Source organism: Lampris incognitus, chromosome 8 (genome assembly GCF_029633865.1).
Source record: "Lampris incognitus isolate fLamInc1 chromosome 8, fLamInc1.hap2, whole genome shotgun sequence".
Lineage (NCBI taxonomy): Eukaryota > Metazoa > Chordata > Actinopteri > Lampriformes > Lampridae > Lampris > Lampris incognitus.
The window spans coordinates 45,102,236-45,121,068 of record NC_079218.1 but is presented as its reverse complement, the minus strand read 5'-3'; the positions used below and the strand labels follow the sequence as shown (position 1 = coordinate 45,121,068).

The window sequence follows — 18,833 nt, the reverse complement described above, 5'->3', positions numbered from 1 at the left end:
TCCCTCTAATATACTCGTTCCTAATCCTGTCCTTCTTCATCACTCTCAATGAAAATATTAGCATCATCAACTCTGTCACCTTTCTTTTCATCAGTGCCACCATCTCCAAACCATATAACATAGCTGGTCTCACTACCATCGTGTAAACCTTCTCTTTAACTCTTGCTGGTGCCCTTCTGTCGCAAATCACTCCTGACAACCTTCTCCACCCACTCCACCCTGCCTGCACTCTTTTCTTCACCTCTCTTCCACACGCCCCATTACTTTGGACAGTTGACCCCAAGTATCTAAACTCATCCACCTTCGTCGCCGCTACTCGTTGCATCCTCACCATTCCGCTGTCCTCCCTCTCGTTCACACATACAGTGCATCTGGAAAGTATTCACACCCCTTCAGTTTCCCCACATTTCGTTATGTGACAGCCTTATTCCAAAATGGATTAAATTCCTTTTTTTCTCATCAATCTACATACAATACCTCATAATGACAAAGTGAAAAAGGTTTTTTAGAAATTTTTGCAAATTTATTAAAAATAAAAAACTGAAATATTGCATGTACATAAGTATTCACACCCTTTACTCAGTACTTGGTTGAGGCACCCTTGGCAGCGATTACAGCCTCAAGGCTTCTTGGGTATGAAGCTACAAGCTTGGCACACCTATATTTGGGGTATTTCTCCCAGTCTTCTCTGCAGATCCTCTCGAGCTCTGTAAGGTTAGATGGGGAGCGTAGCTGCACAGCTATTTTCAGGTCTTTCCAGCGATGTTCAATGAAGTTTAAGTCTGGGCTCTGGCTGGACCACTCAAGGACATTCACAGACTTGTCCCGAAGCCACTCCTTCATTGTCTTGGCTGTGTGCTTAGGGTCCTTGTCGTGTTGAAAGGTAAACCTTCGCCCCAGTCTGAGGTCCTGAGTGCTCTTTAGCAGGTTTTCATCAAGGATCTCTCTGTACTTTGCTCCATTCATCCTTCCCTCGATCCTGACTAGTCTCCCAGTTCCTGCTGCTGAAAAACATCCCCACAGCATGATGCTGCCACCACCATACTTCACTGTAGGGATGGTATTAGCAAGGTGATGAGAGGTGCCTGGTTTCCTCCAGACATGACGTTTGGCATTCAGGCCAAAGAGTTCAATCTTGGTTTCATCAGACCGGAGAATCTTGTTTCTCATGGTTTGAGTCCTTTAGGTGCTTTCTGGCAAACTCCAAGCTGGCTGTCATGTGCCTGAGCAGAGGCTTCCGTCTGGCCACTCTACCATAAAGGCCTGATTGGTGGAGTGCTGCAGAGATGGTTGTCCTTCTGGAAGGTTCTCCCATCTCCACAGAGGAACGCTGGAGCTCTGTCAGAGTGACCATCGGGTTCTTGGTCACCTCCCTGACCAAGGCCCTTCTCCCCCGATTGCTGTTTGGCTTGGCGGCCAGCTCTAGGAAGAGTCCTGGTGGATCCAAACTTCTTCCATTTACGAATGATGGAGACCACTGTGCTCTTCGGGACCTTCAAATCTGTAGAAATTTTTTTGTACCCTTCCCCAGATCTGTGCCTCGATACAATCCTGTCTCGGAGGTCCACAGACAATTCCTTTGACTTCATGGCTTGGTTTCTGCTCTGACATGCACTGTCAACAGTGGGACCTTATATAGACAGGTGCGTGCCTTTCCAAATCATGTCCAATCAATTGAATTTACTAGAAGTGGACTCCAATCAAGATGTAGAAACATCTCATGGATGATCAGTGGAAACAGGATGAACCTGAGCTCAATTTTGAGTGTCATAGCAAAGGGTGTGAATACTTATGTACATGCAATATTTCAGTTTTTTATTTTTAATAAATTTGCAAAAATTTCTACAAAACCTTTTTCACTTTGTCATTATGGTGTATTGTATTTAGATTGATGAGAAAAAAAAAGGAATTTAATCCATTTTGGAATAAGGCTGTAACATAACAAAATGTGGGAAAAGTGAAGGGGTGTGAATACTTTCCGGATGCACTGTATGTATTCCATCTTGCTCCTATTGACTGTCATTCCTCTTCTCTCCAGTGTATACCTCTACCTCTCCAGGCTCTCCTCAACCTGCTCCCTATTCCCACTACAGATCACAATGTCATCTGCAAACCTCATCGCCCACGGAGACTCCTGCCTGATCTCGTCCGTCAACCTGTCCATCACCATTGCAAACAAGAAAGGGCTCAGAGCTGTTCCTTGATTTAATCCCTCCTCCACCTTGAACCCATCTGTCATTCCAACTGCACACCTCACCACTGTCACACTGCCCTCATACATATCCTGCACCACTCCTACATACTTCTCTGCAACTCCGACTTCCTCATACAATACCACACCTCCTCTCTCGACACCCTGTCATATGCTTTCTCTCAATCCACAAAGACACAATGAAACTCCTTGTGATCTTCTCTGTACTTCTCCATCAACACTCTCAAAGCAAACATTGCATCTGTAGTGCTCTTTCGTAGCATGAAACCATATTGCTGCTCGCTAATAGTCACCTCTCCTCTTAACCTAGCTTCTATTACTCTTTCCCATATCTTCATGCTGTGGCTCATCAACTTTATACCTCTTTAGTTACTACAGTTCTGCACATCACCCTTATTCTTGAACATCAGTACCAGCATACTTCCTCTCCACTCCTCAGGCATCCTCTCACTTTCCAAGATTGTGTTAAACAATCTAGTTAAAAACTCCACTGCCATCTCTCCTAAACATCTCCATCTTATGATTATGAATCTGGCATTGACGTGACTATTTTATAATCTCGTCAACCTGAGACCCGTCATTGCTTTCATCTTGTTTTCTTTTTCCTTCACACCTATTCATCCTCTTTTCTAGTAGGCAATGTGTATTATATACCACTGGAGTTGTGGATGAACACAAAATCTAATCTGCAGGTAGGACTGGTAGAGCAAGAAGTGCAAAAATCAGAATACTGTAGGTGCCTGTGTGTGAGAATTTTTCAAACCTTTATTTATTCAGAGGGTTTGCTGAGCCTGCATACTTTATTTCAGCTGAGCCGTATTTTAAATTCATACAGTCGAACTAATTCACACCGGGAGCTGCCTGGAGAGACCACAACCATCTGCTGACGGCTACAGAGCAGCCCTGCAAGTACGAGGGGTGGATGTTATAAAAATTAATTGAAAACTAACAGTGAACAATTATTATATTTACTTTTTAAATAGAATATAATTTCACGGGAAATAAATACAACTTAACTTCTAATGTAAAACTTACTCATCAATTAAAGGTATTTAATTTAAAAACAAAAGTATCACTGCATTGGAATTAAATGCAAATATAAATCATCATTTCTAAAAGTACCGCTGTTTGATTCCGTGTCAGTTTCAAGTTGATATACTGCTATAAGAACTTCCTTCTGTGGACATTCCAGTTGGGGAGAGCTTTTATTTTAGCGCCTCGCAGTTCCATTCGCCACCATTTTTATTTAACAAGCATTTGGTTTTAGATTACACTCTTTTCCCACTGGCCAAAAAACCCACTAATGTTCGCCTTTGGTCAGTATAAAAAGGCGGATGTTAGCGGGTTTTTTTTGGCCAGTGGGAAAAGGGTATTAGAGAGCAGCCTCTCCCTGTCAATCACACCCCGCCCATCAGTGAGATCTGGGTTCAATTTCCTTTGCATTCCTTCATCTCCTCAGTCCTTTTTCTCAATAAAATATTCTCTACTAGATTTCAGCTAAAACACAGTTTCAGCAGAATGAAGTAGGTCGTTTCATCCAAACTTGTGTGAATCCGCATCCGTATCCACCATGCTTAAGACAGCAATTCCCGCTCCGTGTTCACTTGCACTTGCAAAACAGGTGAAGAAAGAAAAGGAAGGAGATGAAGAAACAAGGTGGAGGAAATCGAGCCCAGATCTCCCTGATGGGTGTGGCGTATGATTAGACAGTAAGAGGCAGCTCTCGAATCTAAAACCAAATGCTTCTTAAATGAAGGTGGTGCCTAATGAAACTGCTAGGTGCTAAAATAAAAGCTCTTCCCAATTGAAACGTGCACAAAAAAAAAGTTCTAATCGCAATATATCAACTTAACACTGACTGGAACGGAATCAAAAATGATATATTTAGTTAAGCTAACTGGCTCAAGCAAGATTACGTTTAGAAATGATTTATATTTAATTCCCATGCAATGATACTTCATTTTAAAGTATATTTAATTTATATTTATGTGTAATTTTTTAAAATAAAAGTTACACTACATTTAATTCCCATGTAGTGATACTTTATTTTTAAAGTAAATACATTTAATTGATGAGCAAGTTTTATAATAAAAGTTACACTGTATTTAATTCCCATGACATTATATTTTATTTAAAATGTAAATATATTAATTGATCACTGTTATTAGTTTTCAATTAATTTTTATAATATCCACCCCTCATATGAAGGAGCAGTTTCTGTTGTTTGGATTTTTTTTTGGGGGGGGGTATGTTTGGGGGGTGGCAATGGTCATCGGGCAATTTGCTGAAAAGGAACCTAAAGGGTAAATTGCTAAAGGAAGGGTGAAGTGATACCGCTACGGCCAGACAGATTTTTCCATGGTGATCCATGGATTCAAATCAGCAATGGTCACAGGACTAAATTACCTCTAAACAAGTCTATCACTGCCACCAATGAATGCATGGTTTCAATCCATAACATTAGCATGATTCCCATACAACACACACACACACACACACACACACACACACACACACACACACACACCTGTCATCAATACTGTTCTGGTAGTAGATATGAAGCAGCTTGTCTTTGATCCAGGAAATCTGTTTTGATGCCTCCCGCCCTCCCTCCCCCTGCAGGGAGTACTTCCTGTAGATTGAAGCCAGGCCCATCATGGCCTCCTTTCGTACACGCCACTGGTTGAGAGAGACAGAGTGGTTTGAATCATGCAGTTATAGTTTCAAGGGGTTTGAATGAGAATTTAAAATAACCCAGAAGGTTAGTGTGGCCATCGTCAGCCACAGTAAGTTTATTTTCAAAAATTGCACCCACACACACATGGTTACATGCAGTGTTCAACTTACTCTCTTATCCAAGGTCCTCTCCTTCACAAAATTGAGCAGTGCATCATTGACCAAGGCCAGGTCTTTCTTGGCAGCAGTTACTATGGAGACAATGACATCATGGCGAATGGCCTCCTCTGGATCATGTGACCTGACCTTCAGGTATTCTGAGAAAGACAATCGGGGTGGAGAGGAGGGGGTTATGAGTAGAACTAGTCACCTCTCAATCTCTCTCTCACACACACACACACACACACACACACACACACACACACACACACACACACGCCTAATGGATGCTACTCTCTCCTCACAATATCCAATTTGTTATGAAGTGGGCCCATCAGGCCAGTTCTATAACACTGATTAGCTGGTCAATTGATTTTCCTCTTCATCTTTGATAGAATACAGCAACTCTGGCAAGTTGGTTCTGTGCTCAGCTTAGCATTTGTGTTTTTATTTCATTGTGTCCTTGATTTGTTATTGGTACCTCTAGTGGATCCCTAGCGTGGTATCCACAAAACAAAAGCTGTGTGCTACAGAGTTAGCGTGCATTATAGATACATCCACATACTGGTTACAGCGGTGGACATTCCAAGTTCCTCTAAGAGCCTATTTGCGTGCAAGTCGGGGTCGTTTACCTGTGAGGTCTTTGGCCAGGTCTGGGTGGTTCATTAGACAGTGGCTGGCAAACTTCACACACTCCAGTCTGATGGGAACGTGGATGTCATTAAACCTAGAAGAAGAATTAAATGACAATGTCAGTGACACTGGCTTCGTTCATCAATTGGTTACAAATACAAGAGCTCGACAAAGATGTGTTCCTGAGTCCAAAGTTTGAGAGCACAGAAAGAAAACTGGAAGCTCACGAAGACATTTAAAAGACAAGAGACATTTTGGATAGGCTGTGATTAAAGCTGAGGTCCTGAGGTTAGAGGATAACAAGGGGATTTCTCCTTGACAAGCTCAAGAGTCGAATGTCACGTCTGAATTGTCAGCAAACTCCAACCAATCTCGCTAATTTGATATGTTCTCCCATTTCTTTTCTTTTTTTTGATTTTTTTTCTTCTTTTTCTCCCCAACTGTACTTGGCCAGTTACCCTGCTCTTCCGAGCCGTCCCAGTCGCTGCTCCACCCCCTCTGCCAATCCGGGGAGGGCTACAGACTACCACATCTCCTCCGATACATGTGGAGTCACCAGCCGCTTCTTTTCATCTGACAGTGAGGAGTTTCGCTAGGGGGACGTAGCATGTGGGAGGATCACGCTATTCCCCCCAGTTCCCCCTCCCCCCCGAACAGGCGCCCCGACCGACCAGAGGACGCGCTAGTGCAGTGACCAGGACACATACTCACATCCAGCTTCCCACCTGCAGACACAGCCAAGTGTGTCTGTAGGGATGCCCGACCAAGCCAGAGGTAACGCGAGGATTTGAACCGGGATCCCCGTGTTGGTAGGCAACGGAATAGACCGCTATGCTACCCGGACGCCCCAGGTTCTCCCATTTCTACCTTTAGTAGTAGCAACACCAGCAGCAGTTAACTTAGATGCCTTCATTTCTTAACACTTATCTCATGTCACTTTCACTCATCACCTTGGTTTCCTTTCCCATATATTTGCCCTGCTTGCCAATTCTTCTCTACTCAATGTAGACACTATTTGGTATCATAATATTTCTGTTTAAAGCAGCTCTAGTCTGGAAGTTATTCTGCTTTCTGTCAGTAAGAAGGAAAAACTGCTATCAAACCCGCATATACCTGGTGATTTTTATATGTACTCATTTATTCTTAATACCAACAAGTCCAGAATACAGAGAAAAATATCATAATTACTATTATCATTATTATTATTATATTATGACATATTAAGGTTTTGGAATGGCCTTCACAGTCCACAAACTTGAATATTATTGAAACTCTGCAGGGCAACAAGGTGGCTTAATGGTCAGCTCAACAAGAGGGTCCTGGGTTCAACTGTATGCTCTCCCAGTGTTGGTGTGGATTATCTCTGGGTTTACTTGTGTATACGTACACTACCGTTCAAAAGTTTGGGATCACCCAAACAATTTTGTGTTTTCCATGAAAAGTCACACTTATTCACCACCATATGTTGTGAAATGAATAGAAAATAGAGTCAAGACATTGACAAGGTTAGAAATAATGATTTGTATTTGAAATAAGATTTTTTTTACATCAAACTTTGCTTTCGTCAAAGAATCCTCCATTTGCAGCAATTACAGCATTGCAGACCTTTGGCATTCTAGCTGTTAATTTGTTGAGGTAATCTGGAGAAATTGCACCCCACGCTTCCAGAAGCAGCTCCCACAAGTTGGATTGGTTGGATGGGCACTTCTTTGAGCAGATTGAGTTTCTGGAGCATCACATTTGTGGGGTCAATTAAACGCTCAAAATGGCCAGAAAAAGAGAACTTTCATCTGAAACTCGACAGTCTATTCTTGTTCTTAGAAATGAAGGCTATTCCATGCGAGAAATTGCTAAGAAATTGAAGATTTCCTACACCGGTGTGTACTACTCCCTTCAGAGGACAGCACAAACAGGCTCTAACCAGAGTAGAAAAAGAAGTGGGAGGCCGCGTTGCACAACTGAGCAAGAAGATAAGTACATTAGAGTCTCTAGTTTGAGAAACAGACGCCTCACAGGTCCCCAACTGGCATCTTCATTAAATAGTACCTGTTAGAGCCTGTTTGTGCTGTCCTCTGAAGGGAGTAGTACACACCGGTGTAGGAAATCTTCAATTTCTTAGCAATTTCTCGCATGGAATAGCCTTCATTTCTAAGAACAAGAATAGACTGTCGAGTTTCAGATGAAAGTTCTCTTTTTCTGGCCATTTTGAGCGTTTAATTGACCCCACAAATGTGATGCTCCAGAAACTCAATCTGCTCAAAGAAGTGCCCATCCAACCAATCCAACTTGTGGGAGCTGCTTCTGGAAGCGTGGGGTGCAATTTCTCCAGATTACCTCAACAAATTAACAGCTAGAATGCCAAAGGTCTGCAATGCTGTAATTGCTGCAAATGGAGGATTCTTTGACGAAAGCAAAGTTTGATGTAAAAAAATTCTTATTTCAAATACAAATCATTATTTCTAACCTTGTCAATGTCTTGACTCTATTTTCTATTCATTTCACAACATATGGTGGTGAATAAGTGTGACTTTTCATGGAAAACACAAAATTGTTTGGGTGATCCCAAACTTTTGAACGGTAGTGTATATATATATTTTTTTTCTTTTACCATAGTCTTTTATCTGTGAAGCGCTTCAAGATCTGTCTGCAGATGAGAAGTGCTATACAAATTCCATTTATTATTATTATCATTATTATTATTGTGTCTTGGCTTACTGCCACACACAAAACAGGACAATGAAGAATTGCAACACTTGTAAAAAGCCCGGTATTTTGGTATTGGTATGTATATATGTAATTTGTGATGCCTGAATTTTGAATTGCACTCGCTTTAACATATCACGAAACCTGTTTTTTCATAACTGTATGACCCATACAAAATCACACAGTAAGCCGTTTCTGTTGCTGCCAGATTCCCAATGGTACTTTGGTCATAATTAGAGTTAACAGAAAACTAAATCCATGACTAGACCAACTTTTATGAACCACAAGCTGTACATCTGAGCATGGGATGCTCATGGGATGCTTTACTGCACTCTAAAATCATGAAAAACGGCGCAGCCAAAATGTAAATGGCATTAACTGGTGGCATCCACCTCTATAAATGAGTTAGATTTGAAGCCTCTTACTCTTATCAACGTGCCTATCATCACATCATTCAACTGATTCCAAACACTCTTCCAAGCATTCAGGTCAAATGGACCTTTTAAACCGGTTATTCAGATGCTGCCACCAAAGCTCTGAACCAATGCCACTCCAATCAGCACTCAAAGCTCCAGTATTCTCTTTGTCTATGAAAAGGGTTGGACAACTTTTGACAACTTGCCACCCTACTGATGCCTGTTTGGAACTGATCCACTCCAAACCGAGATAGAATTCCAGTCCAAGACTAACAGCCCACGCTTACAACACACGCTTGTTGACTGGACATCAATTGCCAGACTTGGGGCTCTCTCTTCCTCGCCCAAAGACACTCTCGCTCAGTCGAGTCAGCTACAGACTGTAAATTCAGGGCCCACAACTAAATCTAACTCGACCAAGCCCAATCGTCCACAACAACTACAAACTTTCTTCATCACAAAACCAGGCGGTCTCAAGACCGGTCATAAAGCAACAAATCCCTGTTGTGCTCCCCACTGTCACTGACAGAGAAGCCAAGCCAAATTTATTTGTAAAGCGCTGAATTAGTCAAGACCCAGAGGGGTTTACAAGTCATATTATATTCTCCAACAGATGTAAATGGCAATGAATGACAATATATGACACCCTTACCCTTTGGCCCTTCGATTCAGATAAAGAATAACTTCACAGACCATCCTTCCATCAATGGACTCATGGTAAACAAATCTCAAACATTAACCTGTAACGCACAAATGACAGCTCTGCAGAAATACGTTTATCTTGGTCCTTTCTGTTTGCTTTCCTCGATGTTGTTCTTCATACAGTAATGACCACATCAGCCCTCGTTTTAGACCAGTTTGCACTTGATCCACTAATTGCAACAACCAGTACTTCAAACTGCAAACATCGGGATCATATGATGACCAGGGAAACCCGCTGAAACCGGAAATCGGTTCTAAATCAATGAAGCGCAGAGAAGTGGTCAGGTCCAGTGTGATTGAATCTGCTGTCAGTTCTGGAGAAATTAGGGAGTGAGTTTTGGACTACTATGCTCAAAGTCCCATCTTTTTATCCACTGCCGGTAGACCGTATTAAAGGAGTAGATACGGACAGGGTTACCAACTTCCACAAATGAATAGCAGAAGGTGGTGGTGTTTATTGGTTGTGTTTCTTATATATAGATTCTCATATTTATTGATAATCTTGTTATGAAGCTTGTTTGCCATCCTTCGGTATTAAAATCTGCTGTAGGCATACAAATAAAAGTTTGACTTTAAAATTATATTGTGACAGTGTATTGATATTATTATCATTATTATCATATTATCAAACGCCGCCTTCAAAGGGGTCTCAGCATCAGCAGAGATCCCATCAACCCTAACCATGGACTGTTCTCCCCCCTGAGCTATGGCAGGCGCCACAGGAGCCTCAGAGCCTGCACAACCAGGCTCAAAAACAGCTTCTCTGCCCATGCTGTTGCCCACCTGAACCTGGCCACCCACTGAATGTCTGTGTATATTTTTAAATATTTTTGTACTTGTGCTCTTTTTCAACTTATTTTTAGCTTTTGGTCTTCATCTGTTTATATCTTATACTGTATTTGCTGTGTTGTCTATATCTGTCTTGCACTATTTGGTGAAGCTGCAGCCTTTATTTCAATTTTAACATGTGCCTGTACATTCTTTTTAATGAGAATAAATTGAATTGGATTGAATTAATCAGTGTAGGACCAGTATCCTTCCAATCAGAATGCATAGCCACAAAAACGTGTAATAAAATCATTGACACATCACTGTCAGGAGAAGGGAGGGGTGGAGAGAGAGAGAGAGAGAGAGAGAGAGAGAGAGAGAGAGAGAGAGAGAGAGAGAGAGAGAGAGAGAGAGAGAGAGAGAGAGAGAGAGAGAGAGAGAGAGAGAGAGAGAGAGAGAGAGAGAGAGAGAGAGAGAGAGAGAGAGAGAGAGAGAGAGAGAGAGAGAGAGAGAGAGAGAGAGAGAGAGAGAGAGAGAGAGAGAGAGAAGAGAGAGATTTGTTTGGAGTACTGCAACACTGTATCATGGACAAAATGAAGAGAAAGAGGGTTTCCTTCCATCTCAGACTATTTGTCCATAATTGCAGTTTTAACAATTTAGCTTGCATCTATTCTGCTCCGTACATCTGCACTGAATTGATTCTCAATGATACAGAACAAAATGTGTGAAGTAAGAGTTCAATACAGAAAGTGTTTTTTACTTTCCGATTACGAGACAATTCCGTATTTTATGGGATGGCTGGCAACCCTAAATATAGTCTGTTAGGCTAATAAACGAATTATTACAAGCAAGTCAATAAAATGGAAGCTAACTTCTTAGCTACAAATATCCAGCTGTTGACGATATCGTCTACCAAATATTCCTGTATTCAGACATTGCTATTCCTTCGCGAATCCCTATTCATCCCTTCCCCCATTCATTTGAATTTGTCAATTTTAATGCATTAATTTCCCTATTTTTCTCAGTTCAAGTTTTGTTTTCTTTACATTAATTTACTCGTTTCATGTGTTATTGCACTTATTACTAGTTAATATCTAGGACTGGAACTAATGATTATTTTCATAATTGATAAATCGTTTGGTCTACAAATTGTCAAAAATAATGCCTATCACAACTTCCCAAAGCCCAAAGTGATGTCTTAAAACTGCGTACTTACTCCGACCAGCAGCCAAAAAAACCCTTAAGTATTCATTTGTTTAATGATGTGAATCAGAGAAACGCAAACAAATCTTAGTACTTGTGAAGCAAATGTTTGATATTTACTTTACAATGATTTTTCAGCCCATTGACTAATCCACTGAGTTATTATTTCAGCAGTAAATCACTTATTTTGGTAAAGCAGAAGCTCATGAGCATTTGCATGTGACTAGACTGTATTAGAACTGAAGCGATTGCTATCATGATGCATGACCACAGGGCTCAAAACATCTTCACGACCAGCAGCTGCAGAAGAATCCCCCATGGCAAGAATAAAGAATAACATTACAAATGTAGCTGGCTGGGAAGGGATCAGTTAATCCGCTATCTAACCAGGGGCCTGCTTCAAAAGGTCCTCGGTTTGAGGTTAGTTCATTAACCACATCTTGGCATGCATAGATAAACTGAGAAAATCTGAATCCCATCTATGTGCTCCCCCCCAGAGTGATTTTTTCCCCCCCGGCAGTAGCAGCGGAGGTTATGGGCTGGATAGTTCATTTTGACTGTGCCCTCACTTTCAGACACACCCACAGACAGACAGCATGCTCAGATACCTACCTGCCCAGGTAACACTGCCAGAGCGGTTTGTTCTGTGCAGCCAACTCAGAGTCCTTGGCTCCAAACATCTTCGCCAGCAGCTTCACCACCTGCAGCCTCTCATCATTATCATTACTCTGCGTGGAGAGCAATGGAATAATGAAAGTGAGAGAAAGCAAGCCCAAGAGAGAAAGAGAGCAAGAACGGGGGGGGGAGGGGGGCAAAGAAACACAAACAATTGCATTACATTGGATACTGGACTGTAAAGGATGGAAAGACGAGTGAAGTCATTAAAGTGGAAGTATACAACTTTCAAAGCCCCCCCCCTCCCCAGCGTTTCCAAGTGGTATTATTGTTTGTGCTGCTGTCGCAAAGACAATCCACTCAGAGCCAAACAACTCCGAACAACACAGGACACATGCATTTGTTTACACATTTCCGCGAAGAAGGATATTCACTGAAGAGGTAAAGTGAAACCGTCATAATTCTATATTCAATTTGGGAACTACCCGCAATTTTGACGCTGTGCATTGCATAGTAAGAACATCAGAATTGTAAACACATGTTTACAGTGTACCTAACTTTACCTGGAGGCGTCTTGAAATATTCAACCATCTGTCTGCTTATCAACTCCCTGATCATAACAGAATATAGTAACCTTCACAAAGCGCCTGGCTGTTAGCAACACTGCTAATGCTAGCTATGCTAGCTAACATCAACAGCCAGAAACAAACGTGTTTGTCTGCCTTTAAGCAACATGGTTAACTGATAGCAACCTGGCTACTGTTCAAAGCAAGAATAACCGCAAGAATACCAATTTGAACCAGAAACCCCGATCTCGGTGCAATGATGAAGGCAGAGTAAAACATCCGGTAGTATTAATAAGTAGGAAGGCTGTGTTATTGAGCAAGTAGAAATAATGCCGCCTGAAAGTCGGTTTGGAACCCCCTCAAGTCCCGGAGCTCTCTCCAGCGAGTGAATGCCTGTCCGAAGTTCACTCTTGTTTTATCTCGTCTTCTGTCACTCTCCCTCTTTGCTTTCTTTGCCTCCTCCATCAACTGGTTTCTTTTTCTTTTGCAGGGCAGTTTCCACAGTTACTTCGGTTGTTCCACCGTCCACCACTGCCTAGCCCACTAACTGGGAGGTGGACGCACTTCTTGTGCCATAAATCAATTTGCCAGGAAAAATCGCACCTGGTGGCAAACAGAATTGCCTAGTGAAAGCGAGGCTTATACAGAACCAATCTAAATGCTGATGGTGTCATTATTATATAGTCATTACAGTGCAATCAACATTTACCTCACAATGAATGATAAGTTACAGCAAAACAGTTGCCTACTTCCATTTTAACAATAACTAGCATAGCGACATAACCATTTGCATATTTCAAAATGATATCATTTTAAAAATGAGTCTTTAGTCCTTTGCAGTCTTTCCTTTTTTTTTTAAAAGAAAGACCGCACAGCAGAAGAAATAAAGATAATGCTAAGGAGAGCAGGAGGGGACTGGAAGGGAGCAGAGAGAAAACAGATTATAAAATAAAGATAAGGGGGGTGATAGGGAGGAAGATGAGTGAAAAGACGGAGCGAGGGAGAAAGTTGTGGGGGAGATTTTATCGCAGCTATTATTTTGCAGAGACAGCACTGATCCACACTCTCGAGGAGTGGTTAATGAGTGTTATCCATCAGCAGAAGGCCTCCATGACACACTACAGAGACAACATTATGCTGAGTGGCTGCTTCCTTTGGGTTCTCTCATATGAATCAACAATTCTGCCGAGTGAGTGAGTCTGTGCATTTCTGCATGTGAGGGGTTCGAGAATGTTTGCCATGAGTATATAATAATTTATACCAACTGTCACCATCAATATCACTTTCACTGAAAACACTACTGCTACGATTTCTTTTATTATTGCTGCAACTGTAACCTCCACTATTGCAACAACTTCTGCACTGCAAATACCACTACAACTACTACTATCACCATTAACACCCCACTGTAATACTACTAACACCATTTTACTGCTACTTAATGCTAATACGTTTTATTTAAAACACACTTTTCATCAACTCCTGGGTGCGATACAAAATGATTTAAGGTTTTCCTCCCAAACCAACACTAGCACATCAGCCGTTTTCACAAATTAGTCCTCTGCTGTAAGGTTGAAGGTGTGTTAACCAATGAAATCTGCTTGTGTTGAAATAAAAACCTGAATATCACACATGACTCCCAAGGTACACACTTGAGAATCACTGGTTTCAAGGTTAGGGTTGTGCAAGAGAAGGCAGAACTACAAACTGTTGGCTTTCATGGCGCTTGGACTACTACCTTGAGCTCACATACTGGAAATTATAAAGAAAAAAAAAGAAAGAAAAAACAGATTTATCAAACTCTAAACTTTGCAAATTAAAAACAAGCAAGACAACCAACAGTTGAGAACGTTTGCAATCATGTTACCATCTTATAGTGCTGTGATTGCAACCATTCCCAAATCCTCGGTGAATAGTACACACGGCCCTTGAAACGCTAGTTAATGGTCACGCCTATTTGCATATGAAACCAATCGTTGGTTTTGGTCATTATGCAACTGTATTGTTTATAAGGGTGGGGATACCTGCAGTCAGTTTAGACTGAAGAGGTCACTTAAACGAGTGATGGAACATTTCTGTCAATAAACGTTGTGTCCAGATGAACTGATTCAACCTTCTTTGACCTGATTGAAAGTGTCCGTGTGTGTGCGCACATGCATACCTTCAGTTTGAACTCAAGTTGTGGCAGGACTGAGAGTAGCAGGTGGCTGTCTATGTTGTACAGCTCCAGGATGAGGTCGAAGACGTGCTCTGACAGGTCGCTGACCGACGTCTTCCCCAGCATCAGCACCTGATTGAAAAACTGAGGCATGATGGGAAAGAGACATGAAAAGAAACAGTGAGCATGAGTTCACAAATACATCCATTATGGGAAGTGCTACACAATTCAGCCTCTTTAATTATGTGTGGAGAGATGTGCAGTTTTCTTGTTTGGTGTTAGTCAGCATCTGTGTTGAGGCCCTTCATCTGCTTTATCAATGTGGAATTGGCAGGGAGGAATACACAACACACACTATACAAGTCATGAGTTATTGTAATAATGATAATACTGTGACAACTGCTTTATCAGAGATGATTTTCATAACAATGAGTTATCTTTCCTGCGAGCATCAATTTTTTCTTCTGATTTTCCTTGAAAAGTTGGGATTATATTCAGCACTTAAAGAACCAACAACTTTATTACTGGAATCCTTTATCCTTAAGTAGTGCCTTGGGCCTCCAGCACTAAAACCTTGAATTGGAAACTAAAAAAAACCCAAGAACATAGATTTTGAATCTATATACAATTTCCCATGATGTTTCCAAAACAACATGCAGTAGATTCTCGCAATGCCCTGTAGTATTATGAGTGCGTGACATTTTGAACATGGGTGACCCTATTGAGAATTGAACCACTTAACCCTGGCAGTGTTTATGTCATGTTCAAACCACTGAGCTTGAGTGCCAGGATCCAAACAAGTAATGTCAGCAGTGATACAGCCGCCAAAAGACACAAATGTGGATGAAATGCCCCCCCCACACACACACACACACACACACACACGCACAAACACACAAACACACACACACACCACCACCACCACACACACAAGAAACTAGAGCATCACAGTGGCAGCTTCTAATGTCTCGTTACAACAAACATACGCAAGCACAGGACAGAGATAAGGCTGTGTCATAGTGTTTGTCTTACATTGGTGATGTAGGGTTCAATTGCCTGGGCAGTCCTCTTCAGCAGAGCTTTAGCCAAGTCATACGCCTGCTTGTTTAAATTCTACACAAAAAAGGAGAGAAGGGATGAGAAACATCCAAAGATGAAACGACAAAGGGATACAATCAAAATTGCCTTTCCTCTTCTCGCCTGCAGGGGTCTCACTGAATTAAAAGGCATTAAAAGTGACATTGCCTTAAGTGTAGCAGCACTATCAAATCACTTCACTGCAAGAAGTACATTACAGCTTGAGACAGATCCAACATCTAAAAAGGGAAGTGTACGTGTTTGCATGCGCATGTTGTATGTGAATCGTTATAATGGAATGGACTGAATTGATGTTCATGCTCCTGCCATCATTCACATGACTGTAGAAGGTCTGTTGTGTACATAAGTGGAGTGCACATTTGGATGCCTACCTTGTGTGCGGGTACCAAGTTGACCAGCACGGTGTCTAGGAGCTCCTGGGACACAGTATCTCCCTCACAGATGATGGAGCTCATAAGGTCCACCATGTGCATGTGCACTTTCTGGTTGTGGCCATTGCTATGAAACCCAAGGTGGCAGAGCGTCAAGGGTCAATGTTTACAATCAGTGATGGCTATAATATGGTCAACGTGTTAGCATATCATTCTGCACCAAGTGCAACTGAAATCAAGATGTGTAATTTCATATGAGACCGTTCATTTTAGAGAGCAAAATAACAAAATACCCCTCATATGCATGTTTGTGTGAGTGGTGGTGGAGTACCAAAGGCTTGGGGCTTGTAGCTTAGTTTTCAAAATCGTACTATTGAACTAGACAAACAGAAGATCTTGAACTAGCTATTGAGATTTTAAGTTTATGTAATTGTAGTAGCTAATGCCTTTTACAATAGAAACTTAAACTTATTATGAAAGCTGTTTTATTTTGTCATTGTAAAGGTTACAATGAAAAGTCTTCTGCATTTAACCCATCCTATTATATAGGAGCAGTAGGGGAAGCTGCAGTGCCCAGGGACCAACTCCAGTTCTTCTTTCCATTGCCTTGCTCAAGGGCACAGACAGGAGTATTAACCTTAACATGCATGTCTTTTTGACGGTGGGAGGAAACTGGAGCACCCAGAGAAAACCCACGCAGACATGGGGAGAACATGCAAACTCCACACAGAAAGGTCCTGGGACGACCTGGGGTTCGAACCCAGGACCTTCTTGCTGTGAGGCAACAGTGTTAACCACTTGGTCACCGTGCCGCCCATTTCTGGATTTCTTTGACTGTCGTCCTCGGTGCTACCAGAAATTACCAGCTTCACTATCTCGCATTCACCAAGAGCCACATACAAACAGAGAGAGAGAGAGGGAGAGAAAGAGAGAGACACACACATACACCTTCCAGCTCACTGCAAAATTATCGCAGACAGCAGAGCGCTTCAGCTTTTGTCTTCAAAGGGCTTTGTGCTCGCACAACCTTCACACAGTCAAAAAAAAAAACCGGCTCAAATGGCAAAGTGCCAACTCTTCTGCTGCAGAATTCAGCCCTCAAGGTTGAGTTCAGCCAAATAGAAAGTACGGGGGGGGGGGGGGGTGTTAAGTAAAATCAGAAAGACAGGGATGGGAGGGGACAATCAGACAGACACCTAACAGAGGACTAATGCGCCCTTCTTACGACGCAAGCACAAAGACCAAACGACTTGTATATAGGCAGGAGTCATGAGCGATACTTTAGTTCAGTGTTTCCCAACCCACTCCCCAAGGACCCCCTATCCTGCAGATTTTCACTGTAACCCTGCATAGGTAGCCCTGCTTGTACTAACTCAACAAATCCTCTCATAGGACTTAATTATGCAATGTGTGCAAAATCTGACATTCATTGCTGATTGTTTGAATTACTAAAAACGGGTACCTATTCAGGGTTGCAAAGACAATCTGCAGGATAGGGGGTCCTTGAGGACTGGGTCGGGAAACACTGCTTTAGTTAACGAACGTCTACTGCACCAAAGTTAGGACCAACCCAATCACTAGACCTGAGCACCAAACCTGGGGAGACAGAGGTCGTGCTATTGCAGCCCATTCGCCTTGGGAACTCTCTCTCCCCCTGAGCATGTTGAGGTATTTACTTGCCACATTTGAGAAATCACTAAAAACACAATGAGTTAAAAGTTGCCTTTGTTGTCTAAAATGTTCTCCAAGTCCTCACTCCTTGTTCCTGTTTACCCTCATCTTGATCATCATCATCATAATTCACCTTGGTTTCACTCATACTTTAGAATTTTATAGTTTCATTGTTTTATTGCTCTGATGTCATTTAATTTTATTTTTTACTCTTGTGATGCATCTGAGTATTTTCGAAGGACTACATAAAATAAAATTATGACCATTAAAAACAAAACAGATGGCACGGACACACATGTACACATAAAAAAAAGACACTTGTAGATGTTATCTACGTGTACATTTTAACATTCACAAGACGCTTAAGAGGAAACCCTTGCAAGGGCTGGCAACAGTTGAGGACTTACTTGATGACTTGAAACAATGTTCTGTAAAGCTGGGTGAAAATCTCGTTGCTGTCCTCGAGCTCGAAGCAAATATTGTAGGACTTCACCCACGCGATGTTCTGAACAGAGAGGAGAGACACTCAGTTAGCAACGACTCTATTAATGCTACAGACGCCTCAAGGGGGAGATAAACACAGGGGATGAGATATTGAAAAACAGGAGAGGGACAAATGGGGGGAGAGAAGAGAAGGAGGATTTAATATGTTCACTGTTGGGTGAAAAAAGACGTACTTGATTTTACCTGAGGCAGGTGTCCGGAAAGTGCTAGGTACCTCATTTTGGAGGGACACAAAACAAACTAGACTTATTTACCTTTAACTGAACTAATAACCGGGCCTACAGGAAAACAACTTTTTTACCTTTACCCCATTTCTAAGTTTTTTTCTCTGGTTTGCTTGAGGTCTTGCAGGGGTCCCAACCCACTTTCCATACACAA

The 18,833-nt window shown here is 41.8% G+C and overlaps 1 protein-coding gene across 1 annotated transcript in view; it reads right to left on the bottom strand.

Annotated features, from left to right (window-relative positions):
* The window catches only part of pds5b (PDS5 cohesin associated factor B), a 79,610-nt gene that overhangs the window by 25,922 nt on the left and 34,855 nt on the right, over nucleotides 1-18,833 (bottom strand). Inside the window, exons 5-12 of the mRNA XM_056284384.1 lie at nucleotides 18,359-18,456; nucleotides 16,281-16,407; nucleotides 15,844-15,924; nucleotides 14,815-14,955; nucleotides 12,085-12,200; nucleotides 5,680-5,774; nucleotides 5,060-5,205; nucleotides 4,740-4,891 (exon numbers count right to left, since the gene is read on the bottom strand). Of these exons, the coding sequence (XP_056140359.1) occupies nucleotides 4,740-4,891; nucleotides 5,060-5,205; nucleotides 5,680-5,774; nucleotides 12,085-12,200; nucleotides 14,815-14,955; nucleotides 15,844-15,924; nucleotides 16,281-16,407; nucleotides 18,359-18,456 (956 nt within the window). The remainder of the gene's footprint in view (nucleotides 1-4,739; nucleotides 4,892-5,059; nucleotides 5,206-5,679; nucleotides 5,775-12,084; nucleotides 12,201-14,814; nucleotides 14,956-15,843; nucleotides 15,925-16,280; nucleotides 16,408-18,358; nucleotides 18,457-18,833) is intronic.